Source organism: Sarcophilus harrisii, chromosome 5 (assembly GCF_902635505.1).
Source record: "Sarcophilus harrisii chromosome 5, mSarHar1.11, whole genome shotgun sequence".
In the NCBI taxonomy this organism is placed as follows: Eukaryota; Metazoa; Chordata; class Mammalia; order Dasyuromorphia; family Dasyuridae; genus Sarcophilus; species Sarcophilus harrisii.
This window is the reverse complement of record NC_045430.1, coordinates 198,092,685-198,105,750: the sequence shown is the minus strand read 5'-3', so window position 1 is coordinate 198,105,750 and position 13,066 is coordinate 198,092,685. Positions and strand designations below refer to the sequence as shown.

General features: G+C 34.7%; 1 protein-coding gene across 1 annotated transcript in view; it reads right to left on the bottom strand.

Moving 5' to 3' along the window:
* The window catches only part of CNTNAP2 (contactin associated protein 2), a 2,632,466-nt gene that overhangs the window by 125,005 nt on the left and 2,494,395 nt on the right, over nucleotides 1-13,066 (bottom strand). Inside the window, exon 21 of the mRNA XM_031941247.1 lies at nucleotides 8,675-8,768. Within this exon, the coding sequence (XP_031797107.1) occupies nucleotides 8,675-8,768 (94 nt within the window). The remainder of the gene's footprint in view (nucleotides 1-8,674; nucleotides 8,769-13,066) is intronic.

The following is a 13,066-nucleotide window of genomic DNA, read 5'->3' as shown; positions in this document are numbered from 1 at the left end:
AAGTGTTTACCAAGTGTTTACAATGTTCAAAGCAAGGTCCTGTCATAACTGCTTTACTTAATGAATGTCCTGAAGCCCAGTAGAATCTTGAATCATCAAAGGATATCCAGTTTTCATATGTTCATTATAATGTACTAATGCAGGAAATGTTCATTTACATTTACATTGAAATAGAAAGGTTTTCTAGTTAATTCTCAATTAAACAGAACACTCCATTCCCTAAAGCTTTACAGTTTAATTATCTTTCTATTCTGCCTTTTTCTGTACTGAACATTTTAAGTGGAATGAATAATGATTATACTTATTTCCCAGATCTGGTTAAAGGCTTAAAAATAAATATTTGTTTTTATATCAATGACATAATCTACTGTCATCCCTCCTCCCAATTCCTTGTCAGTTTTAATTGACTCTTGGAAAGTGATGTGGCTTTGGAAGATAGAATGATTAACCTTATATCTGGAAGACCTGAATTTGACTTCTGCCTCACACACTTGCCAGCTGTATGATCCTTACCTGGTCATTTGAGAACTCTCAACTTCAGTTTCCTCATCTATAGAATGGGAATAATAGTAACACCTATCTTATATTGCTGTTGTCATGACCAAATGAACATGTTGAAAACCTTAAAGCATATATAAAGGCTATTATTATGATGAATCTAAAATATTATTTAAATGCTATTATTATTATTATTATCATATGGACTTGATATCAATGTGGGAATTCCTTTTACTAATGCTGATCACGATCCCTCCAGATCTTTTCATCCTGTCTAATTTTCTGTTTGTTTCTCCATAAATCCTCTAAAGCAGATTCATATCATGGGCATTGAAAATCTTTCTCCAATTCTTTTTGATATATAGCAGCTATTTCTCTGTTCTCTCACACTCTGGTTATATGATCCACTCACACACACACACACACACACACACACACGTGTGTGTGTATAAATATATCTTTTATATTCCTTTAAATACAGAGTCTCATATGGCAGCCTGCTTATACTGATCATATCTTCTCATTTTCCTTATATTCACCACTGATTCTTCTGAAATCTTATGCTCCATGATTTATAGTCACATAGAAATACTGAGAAAATAATGGGGATAATGTCCTTCTCTGTTAGGATGCCCCAAAGAAACAGAAATATACAGTGAAGAGTTCTATAGGAAAAAGTCCAGGAGCTCTGTATCACTTCTCATTTCTAGCATGAAACCTTGCTGTGTCTACTCATGGAGCTTCTGAGATGTCATACATAATGGAGCTTTGGCATATGTGGGTATATCCTGGCATCAGTATGCCTTTCAAGCTACATTCAATACAAATGAAAGACAGTTAATCTTGACTTCTCCCATAGGCCACGTCTTGGAATCTTCACTAATAACTATAAAGGGAAGTTGATCAATGACAACAGTTCACAAGGGAACAATTAAATTATATCAATAAGCCAGTCTTTCTACATATAATTTCTCACACTGACCCAGAAGAATCTTTCTTTGTCTTTGTTTTATATGGTATTCGCGATTTATTGTAATAATAACAACAAAAACTGACAATAAAAGAACTGTAACAGAGCCAGATAAATCCCCAATTACAATGAATACTGCTAATCAAAAAGTGATTAATAAATACAAATTGTAAATCATGAAATATATTTTATGTAATATATATGTGCATTTATATAAATATAGGTGTATTTACACACATGTATACTTAGTATGATACACATACATACACACATGTGTATGTAGCAGAGAAGGGAAGACAACTAATTTGTGGAAGCAAGAAGGCAACATCTATTCCAGCACATATTCTAGACCAAGGTCACAAGCCTTCCTTTAATGCTGAACCTGCATTCAGCTAACACATATAACAAGTGGAACTTTCACTGTAGATTTTTGGAAGTCAGCTCTCTTTATACTACATTAAGAAGTGATAGTAGTCTGGTGATAACTATAGAGGTTTTCTTGGAATAAGGTTTTAATATCTATAAAACAAAATACATAAGATTACAGAGAAAATCAATTATACTGAAATACTGTCATAATTTTTAATTAAAATCCCTATTATAATTTAGATGTGGGAGAGAGAAAAAGATAAGCCCTCATCATAGTGGATTAAATTAGCTTGGCTCTGGGTACCAAATGTTCTTTGGGGCTTATCTCCTTACATTTGTTAATATATTTTATTTCTTTTATGAATGTTCTTATGAAAGATTTGTGTGCTTGGCTATGTGGCCAAAAGTTCTAATGTCTTTGTGCATGAAAAAAGCTAATGGGATATAATCGTGAACAATCTGAGTCACAAGCAGAGGAAAAACTGTTCTCTTGGCATTATTTTCTGAATCATTACCTCTTTTCTAAAGTAAAACCTATGTCAGAGGTCAAGGAACCAGATACACGTATGAAATATCAAGTGTTTTTAACTTGATTATCCCCTTTATTCTAAATAATGGACTTTTCACAGAGAGGACTTCTTTAATTAAACCCCCAATTCTTTACTTGGATGATGAAGAAAATTACCAAGATTCTATAATATACAAGGCAAATGTTTTTCCATCCTCAATTCAAATACTCTAAGTGATGAGCAGTAGATTGCCTCACAGTGAATATAATTTTCCTTTTGGACAACTTTATTATTAGAAAGTTCTTTCTAATAAATTATTAGAAAGTTCTTTCTAATAATGACTTTGTATAACTTTTTTTGTGGAGAATTCTCTGGAGATTACATAGAATACATTTATTTTCAGTTCTGATTGATTGACCTTCAAATATTTGAGGAGTTATTGTATTCTTCCCAAGTCATCTATCTTCAAAGAAAAATGTCATTTGTTCGTTCACAATTCTTTATATTGCATGATTCCCAGATCTTTCATCATCCTACATGCCTTCCTCCTGACATGCTCCAGAAGTAGAAAAGACTTCTGATATCCAGTCAGAAGCTTTAGGTTTAGAGGATAACTATGACATTTGTTAGCTATGTAGTTGTGTAAGGAATTTAATCTCTCTGATACTTAGTTTACTTTTTTTGTAAAATGGACACGATAATAACCATTACCCATATCCCAGGGAGGTTGTGAGAAAAGTACATTGTAAACCTAAAAAGTATTGTAGAGGAGTAGCAATTATTTTTAAAATGTGCTATTCAGAAGTGAACACAATATAACAATTGCTGTGTAATCCAGTGTAGTGAAATTCATCTCTTGATCCAACCACTATAATTCTATTAATTTTGCCTGAAATTACACTAGCATTTTTGATAACCATGTAGAATATGATGCTTCTGATGACAGTCAGTTGTATCCAGAGGTTCCTCCATTTTACAACCACCGCCTCTCTGCCCACTGATTCCTGTCAGGATTTCCTCTTTCGGTACCTGGGTGCTGCTGACTGTTAAGACTGTTTTAGATGTTGATTTAGTAATTTACTATATTAACTATTCTTTTAAAATTTGTACAACTTGCAACTGTGATAAGCATTAATTTTTATTTGTTCAGAATGATAAAGCTTAACAGGACAGGACAAAGATTGGAGCTCTGTGGCAGGTGAATGAAGACTTCCACCATAATTGATATCAATTTAGTAGTCAATAATCTTGGGAAGTAGTGATCTAACTAGCTTTCAAGTTCACATAATTGTAGTAAATCTATTATCAAGATTATAACATAAAGCATATGAAAACTTTTGCAAACCATAATAGACCACAATGTGTCCATTATTAGTACCAGCCTTTTTTTTTTTTGCTGTTTTTCACTCTTGACACTCCAATCTCTTCTCCATGACCTTTTATTAGCTGTCCTTTATGTCTAGAATGCACTAGAATGCACTTTCTTCTCACCTCTTCTTTAGAAATTTCTCACATTTTTTGAAATTGAGCTCAAGCCCTATTTTGATCCTTCCAACTTCTAGAGTCCTTCATCCCAAATTACTCTGTATTCATTTTCTAAGTAATGATGTATTATCTCCCCTGTTAGAAAGTAAGTTCCTTGCCAATAATTGACTATTTCCTTTCTGCCTTTGTATTTCTAGTGCCTGTGGTTGCTGATTGACTTGGTTGATCAATTATGCCATTTCCCTAAGGATATAATGGGGGCTTTGATAGATGTATTGAAACTAGGTCACACTGTCAATATCAGAGAATTAGAATTTTAGAGCAGAAAGTGACTTCAGAGACACTCTCAGCTGACTAGTTCATTTTAAATTATAACAGTCATATAATAGTTTAAGGTTTGTAAAATGGGGAGAATAGAAAAGAGAGTAGGAGAATAAGTAATTATAAAGTACCTGCTATGTGCCAGGAATTGTGCTAAGTTCTGAGATAATTTAATATCTCATTTGATCCTTACAACAACTCTGTGGGACAAAGGCTGTTTTTGTCTCTTTTTTTTACTATTGGGTAAATGGAAGCAAACAGAAGTTAAATGACTTGCTCAGAGTGACACAGCTAATAAATGTTAGAGGCTGGATTTGAATTCAAGTCTTCCTCATTCCAGGCTCAACATTTTATCTATGGTTCCATCTCAATGCCTACATTTTAAAAATTATTTTATATCCTAACGACTTGGCAAAGTATGTGCTATTATTGTCACCATTTTTACAGAAGAAGTTGATATTGAGAGAAGTTAAATTACTTTCCAAGGGCACAAAGTGAGGAAGTATATGGGGTAGAACTTGAATTCAGGGCTTCTTGATTCCAAATTTAACTATACACCATCCCTGACTTTTAAAATAAATAAAACTGATCAAGAGACATTGAATCTGTTGCCAGAGACATCCAGCTAGTTAGTGATAGAGTGGGGACCAGAATTCGTATCTCCTAACATTTAGTGAAGTAATCTTTCCCATTATATCATGCTTACTAACTTATAGCTTCCTTTTCTACTCCATAGCCTATATCTTCCATTTGTCAACCTCATTTTAATTTTGGTTCTCATGAACCAAATGGTTCTCATTAGAAGTGGAGGGGGGGTGTGTGTTTCTTTTTAATTTCTAGCATTCTTCTTAGATAATTTATTCTGCCTTTTCTCTAACAAGCCAGAGCACAAAATGAGTTTCCCTTGACTCTTTCTCATTCTGTTATGCTGGGAAGAATACTTTGCCTTTATGGCATCCATAATGATAAGTGTTTCAGCCAGCAAGCACTATCTATCTTCACCTTACATATCATTATTATACATCACCAGAGTCTTGAGGTAAATTACATGACTGTGATTTCCTCTGAAATCAAACCGCCTGTTCAACAATGGATTCTTAATGTAGTTTCTCTTGAAACTAGTCTTATGGCAGAGTTTCTGACACTTTTCCTCATTAAAAAAAATGCAACCACTAGAAGTAGCTAGAGCCACCACTGTCCACTTTTGTAAATACCGGGAGTTTGAGAATAGTAGATTCCCTTCCATCCCCTCTTTCTTTGCTCTAGAGAATGTCCACTACTGGGATGCTGGGCTTAGTTAGGAAAGCTAAGGTCCATATGCTTAGGATCTGGGGCGGGGGGTAGGAGGAGAGAGATAGGATGCTTACCTTCCCCAGCATTTAAAAATGGCAATTATGCCAAAGGAAACTTTCCAGTAACAATCTTCTTTGGGGAAGATAGCCACAGGAGAAAAAGGTTTCTTTAAAATAAAGCAATGTAGCTACATCAATACAGTGACTGGTCATTTTCATGGGATTTTTTTCCATTTTTATCTTGACCCCTGATTTCTGTGGTATTGTACTTTCATTTATTTATGAGATAAAATGAGGCTACAAGATCTCATCTCATCTGCTGTTAGATCTCAGGTTTCCTCTTCATGGCTACCAACCAAGGGAGAAAGGAAGGATGATTTCTCCATAAAAACTCTGCTCACCACCCTACAAACTTTCGACCTTTTACTACATCATGTTCTTTGATTCCATCTGCGGTCACCTTTTGTCCTATGTTAATTGCAATCTGACACACACAGCTGTTTAAGTACACAACTAAATTTTATTACAATGGGAGAAAAATTCAGGCTGTAGACATTATACAGTTAAGACAGAATACAATTCATGTTATTTACTTTACTTTATAGAGACTTGAAATATCAAATAGTCCCTTTTAGGCACACCCTTTTAGGATTCTTTTTAAAGTCATAGTTTCCTTTAGAGAGTGATGGTTAGCATTTTCCCTCACCTTATGGTTCTTGTAGCAAACTCAAATTACAGTTCTCCCATTCACATTGTGGGAGTCAAGCGTACAATACCTCCATGATCTGGAAAATATGCATAAAATTTTTTGCCTCTTCCTTTGTTCCAGCAAAGAAATCTTATTTTTTCTTTTTCTCTTTTATAGGCTATTTACAATTCCTTAAAATTTGGGTTGTTATTATACAATACCATAAGATAGTTTATTCTTTTCTGAGTTTCTTTTCATTTCTGTATTGGCTATTTGCTTTTCTGTGGGTTCCCCAAAATTTCCCCAAAATTCCCATTTAATTTCTTATGCCTGTCCTTGATACATGGAACCTGTGATGGGGAAGGGAAAACTGTACTCTGTGATGGGGAAGGGAAAACTGTACTTTTACTATATAAGCCCCTTTGGTTTCTGAAAGAGCAAAATGATTTCCTTTGGGCTTCAAGTATATTTCTAAATGACTTCCAATTGAAATCACTGTCTAAGCATGGCTACTTTACTCTTCCAAGTATTGTCTTCCACCAACTTTCTGCAGAGATCATGGTTTCTTTCTGTCTCTTCTCTCTGTATTGTCAGCTTCTGCACTTCGGATATACTGTATAGGTCTTTCCTTTCCTCTCTCTCATGCTGTTCTTTCACACTGTTAGCCCATTATCTATCTGTGGGGATTCTCTCTTGCCTTAACCTAGAAATTACCTCTTTTTATAAGTCTCTTCATGGGAATTTATGGGAGATATTAGCCTAGGGAAGGTAATCCTCATTGGCTTTCAATAAGCCTTCAAAATGCTTCAGACTTCTCATTCATATATTTTAACATTACACCACCAGACCCTTAAATTATATGGTGATGGGAGGAACATTTTGCTCCATTTTTGAGTGGATTTGTTAATCTTTGATTATTATCAAATATGTAAAACTTAAAAAAATGAGAGTAGAGGGGGATAAACTTTTCTATAGACACTACCAAAACAAATCTCATAAAGGGGGTGGAGACCATTAAGAATAAACCAAATATGCTCAAAGAAGGAATTACAGAATGGACATCCAATTATCCTATTAGCCATTCTTGTATCATACTTGAAATGTTCCCCCTTTCAAAACCATTGTTGAGGCAATACATGGTATCTTAGTGCATCTTAACCCTTATTAAACCTTAAATTCAATAAGCTTATACAGGCATTTTTAAATTTATGAAAGCTTAAAATTGCACTAAAACTTTTGGGACATCATGAATTACAAAAATTATAGATTTGGAAGGGACACCACAATCCAATTAGTCTGATCCACAAATAAACAAGAAAATAAAAATCTTCTTTCTTGCAATGGTGTCAAATCCAAGTAGAAATGGATCCTTATGAGTCACAGACTTAGAAAATTACAAATTAATATCTCTTATTTTTACTACATTTTAATTTAGTTTGCTAAACATTTCTTACGTGGTGATATAGTGGGTAGAACACTGGATTGGGAATTAGGAATATCTGAGTTCAAATCTAGCTTTTGTCACTTACTAGCTATGCATCCTTGAGCAAGTCAATTATGTCACCTTCATTTCTCCATCTGTAAAAAGGGGTAATAGTAGCATCTATCTCTTTGGTTTGTTGTGAGGATCAAATGAGAAAATATTTGCAACATTCTTAGGACACTAAAAGATGAGATAGGCATCAATCTGGTTATGATATCCTGAGGCAGCTTGGCTCATATTTAGATACTGCTACATCTAAGGAAATTTTTTCTAATGTCAAGCCTGAATTTTCTTTTTCATTTCACTAGGAACAATTTTCTAGCCATTCCTAGTTCTGCCTCTTTGAGCCAAGCACAAAAGAGTCCTTCAAATATCTAAAGAGAACCTCTCAAGTATCCTTTCTATACTTTCTTCCTCAGTTTCTTTTACATGATCCTCATAGGACACATTTTTTTTTGCTGGAGACTTTCCTCCTTATCAATATCTTTCCTTAAACAAAAGTATGCAGAATTAAACAGACCATTTTTAGATGTCATCTGAAAATCTTGCCTTCCTCCTCCTAGTCATGCTCAATACTAACTTCACTTTTTTTTGATTGTCATAGCATTCTTCTGATTCACAGAAAGCTTATGGTCCATTCCATCTTGTTTCCTTTTCAATTAATTTAAAAATAGACAAAATAGGCAATAGCAAAAACAAAAATCATAACAACATTTCCCTAGGAAAAAAGAGGGGAAATTCCACATTTTTACAATATGGTGCCAGAAACTTTGTGCCAAAAACTTATAAGTCAAAATCTAGGTTACTATTGGCTAAAAAAATGGATGAAGGGCATCCCATAGCACACACAATCAACAAAGTCACAACACATCTTTTGTACTATGGGACACACCATGCAGAATTTATTCCATTTTCTCATTGTGGAAAAGACATGATTTCCTAATCTCTGAGAGAAAGAACACATAACTTTTCAAACCCAAATTACATTTTGTGAACTTGTTAAACTTGTCACTTTATTCTTAACATTTTCAAAAATTCTTAGATAAACCAAAGACTTACCTATCACTTTTCCTAGAAAGAGAGCCTTAGGAGAATTGAACAGTGTGTCAGATGAACTTGGCAGGCTGTAACTCACTGGAGAGTAATGATCAAGCTGTGGGAAAAGAAGAAAGAAAAAGCAAGAGATACTTTTAAAAGTGTGTGGTTATCTTGCTCTGGAATCAAGTCGTCCTGTGGGGATTACATTACTGTTTAAACCTTGGAAAGCAGGTTCATTTTACCTGTGGCTACCAATGTATCTCCCTGAGATTGGAAGTCAAACTGTTGTTTTTACTGGGTAACTCAAAAATGACTTTGATTTACTAATTATCTATCCCTGGACTCAGCAGATGACTTCCTTCCTTGCTGGTTTCTGGTGCTTTCTCCTGTCAATGGGGTTGGGTTAGCTTAATGAAGAGTCCAATATTTGATTCTGGGACAGAAAACATTTTGTCTATAACACTGGAGCTATGGTCTTCTTTTAGGAACCTTGCCAAATGGGGTTCTTTTTAGTTTTTTATATCATTAGTACTCAAAGTATTACCTGACTTTAGGCCAAATATTTGTTTTGAAGTGTTTAATCATATACACACAGAGGAGCTGGGAAACATTTTCTTGGCAATAAGAATGGGAGTGATGAAATTTTCGGAATGGTAGAGATGGGGAAAGAGAGAAAAAAGGAGTCATTTCCCCTCTATCTGCCTTGCTATTTTTGTGGCAAGAATAGGTTAGAGACCAAGGAAGGAAAAAAAAAGAAATTTAGAAAACCCAACTTTAGGGAGAAGAAGATAAATAAAAACTCCCCTTGGTAAAGCATTTACATCTCCCAACGAAAAATTCAATTGCCATTATCATTGGATCAAAGGATGGCATTTTTCATTGTCCCAATCATTTGTCACATCATATATGCCCTCCTATTGCTAGTTACCCTTTTATATGTAAATATCTTGCCTCAAATAGCTCTCAGCTGGCAGATTTGATATCTTACATTTTTCATCTTCTTGTGGAAAACATGAAATAGGGCAGTTATTTTTTTGCCTACTAGTTGAATGCTTTTTGACAAATCATTACCTCTCTGGGCCTTAGGTTCCTCATTGGCAAGATGAGAGGGCTGGAGTATGATTCCTCCAAGGCTTCTTCCAGTTGTAGATCTATGAATTTATGATTATTTTATTCTTCAACTTATACACATTAGTTAAGATAAAGATGAGATTTTGATCAAAAGAATCATGTTTTTAAGCCATTAGTTGGCCTTTTCATCCAAGTTCCTCATCAAAGAAGGATAATGGACATCGTGGATTTGAGGCAGGTCTTATTATGCTATAAAGGTTTGAAAAATGATCTTGATTAATGTTTACTGAACACCAGCCTAGCTAAATTAGGAGGGACTAATTACCAAGGAGCAGGTAGAAGACATGTAGTGAATTCTTTGGTCATCTTGACCCAAAAAACAAAGAAAGATATTAATGTCCTTTAGTCTTGAGTGGTTCCCACTGGTTTATACAGTGAAAGTGCCAGAATGGTGGAAAAGGGGCAAGAGAGAATTAAGATGCATAATTTTTAGATTATCTTTAAACTTTCACTGAGCTGTTAATGCTCTAAATGTGAATTCCTTGTCTAATTACGAATAAATGAACATATACTCCCAAAATGTGTTCTGGACCACTTAGTCTTGTGAATGAAGTCTCTGGATCTCTTCTGAAAATAATGTTTTTAAATGAACAAAAAAATATAGCTTTACAAAAGCAATAGTTTTTTAATTAAAATAAGGTATCAAAGTCTTTTAACAAATAATTTCTCAGATCTTCTGATGTCTATCTACAAACCCTTCAGGAATCTGTGGATCCTAGGTTAATAAACCTGGTTCTGGGAAAACAAATCATTAATCTTGACATTCTTGCTATAAATGAAAACAGAAGGTGCAAGGTTGAAACCAGATTGAAGAATGCCTCTTAAATTCTTTTTGTAGAGAAAAAACAAAAGAAGTGTCTGGAAGAATTTTACTGTGTTCAAAGGCAAGATGAAAAGAAAAACTTGATAGTATATTTGATAATTTTGTATTGTAGTGCTCAAGATATCCCAGATAAACTTGGGTATTTCCATGAAGGACACTGTGACACTGAATACTGTATATATGGAAAGAGACAAGACTCTTGAGTGCCAGGAGACTCTAGCAGAGACTATAGGACATCATATATATGTAAATCTAGAGGCAAACTTTTTTTGGTAGAATTGTTACTCTAGAGGCCTGACTTAATAGCTATGTATCCCTGGAAAAGCCACATAACCACTCTCTGCCTCAGTTTCCCTATCTGTAAAATGTGAATAATAATAGCACCTACTTTACAAGGTTGTTATAAAGATAAAAATGAGATATTTGTAAAGCTCTTTGCAAACCTTAAAGTGTTACATAAATACTAGCTGTTAATATTATAGATACAACCCACAAAACAGAAATACAGCTAAACTTCCTGCTTTCAATCTTGGTTTGGATAAATAAGTCTATAAAGATCCTAATGGTCAGCCTGTATCAGCTACTGACTGAGAAATAAGAGCAGAGAAGTGATAAAGGAATTAAAGGCACTCGAGAAGTCACTAACTTAGGTTGTTATAGGTGATCATGAAGAATATGTATTCAGGTGTCAAGTTAAGAAGTTTAAAAGCATTTATCAAGCTTTATTATGGGCCATATATTGTGATGAGAGCTGAAAATATACAGAAAGGCAAAAAATGGTTCTCATTCTCAAGGGATTCATGGTTTAAAGGGGGAATCAAGATGAAAACAATTATGCAAAAATAGGAAATAGACATGTTATTTCATCTAATTTCAGAGAGAAGGCACTAAGATTAAGGGAAACTTTGTCGAAGATGATGGAATTTTAGCTGAAACTTGAAGGAAGTTAGGGGAGTCAAGAGATGGGGAGGAAGAGTAAGAGCATTCCAGGTGTGTAGGAACAGCCAGAGAAAATTCAGAGTCTGGAGATGGAGTGTCTTATATGAGGAATATTAAAGAGATCAGCATCACCAGATTATAATCTGGTGGGGATTGCATGTATGTGGGAGGATGCAGGTATATTTAGATTGTAAAGACAGGAGGAAACCAGATTATAAAAGGCGTTCAAAGGTGTGCCCTATAGCCAACTGTATATACTTGTTGTTGTGAGTGTTAAAATTACTATAAATGTTTGGGTGTACTTACTTATTGATTTTTTTTTTTACTATGTGGAAATTACTATTTGTTTGAGTGTACTTATTGTTTTTTTTCTATGTTGGTTGGGTTATATACTGTTATGTTTATACTGTGACAGTGTCTACTTTGTCTGATATGCTAAAATTAATAGTTACACTGTATATTTTATATAGGCTTAAGAAGAGTATTGTGATTATAGCTAGTTAGCTTTGTTTTGTTAGCTAGTCAAAGCTTTGTTAACTTTGGCATTTATAATTATTTGCTATAAATTCTAGATATGAAAGTATACTTGAGGGGTTCTTGTACTATGTCTTATATGTGTCTTAGGCATATTGCCTGGAAGGTCTTTCTCAGATGATGCTTTGTGAAGTGCCATGTCTATTGTACGTATTGTTAATGTACATTTATTTTCTTTTTGTAGGTTGGTTACCTAGGACACTAAGAAAATCAGCTTAGGTGTTTGACATGCTGATGTTTTGTATTTGTGCTGCAGAGTTTTGTGTTATCCCAACTGATTTTTGCAAGAAAATGCAAAAAACTTCAGCCCAGGACAGGAATATAGTCTCATCTGTAAAGGGTTGAAACTCTGAGCAGATGTACTTGGACAACCGGGCACTTAAGGCTAATTACTTATTGGATAATACTCTATTAGCATATACTTGGAAAATGGCCCACCCCACTATTCTGTGCTGGCTCGATCTGTTGGTGTAGACAGAGAATTGTAAGAGGGATTAGAGGGTAGAGTAAGACAAGCCAGAGTTACTTTTGGGTGGGAGATAAAGAGTGAGAGTCCATTCCCCTCACTAAAGACCAAGAATAAAGACCAAGGACTTTTGCTTATCCTGACTCTGGCTGATTCTAAGGCATCCAGGGCGCTAACTCGGTCTTCACACTCATCCATGTCCAGGAGTGGAGAATTTGGGTGGTTCCCTGAAGAACAGTTCTCTGAATAACACAATGTATGTTGTATATATGGAGAGAGATGTGACTCTTCATTGGTGGGGAGAGCGCTAAGAAGGAGAAGATGAGAGGGAAGAAGAGGCAAGACAAGCATTTGAACAGCTAACAGAAACCTCCAGAGACACATGAATGTAGAAAATGCTGACACTTCAATATGTTCTTTGAATCCCAGCACCTGCATCTCCAGAGACTGATAATATTAGAGTTCTTGTAAGAGATTTCTCTACTTTCTTGAGCTAAGATTTCATTTTATGTTCAAGTCA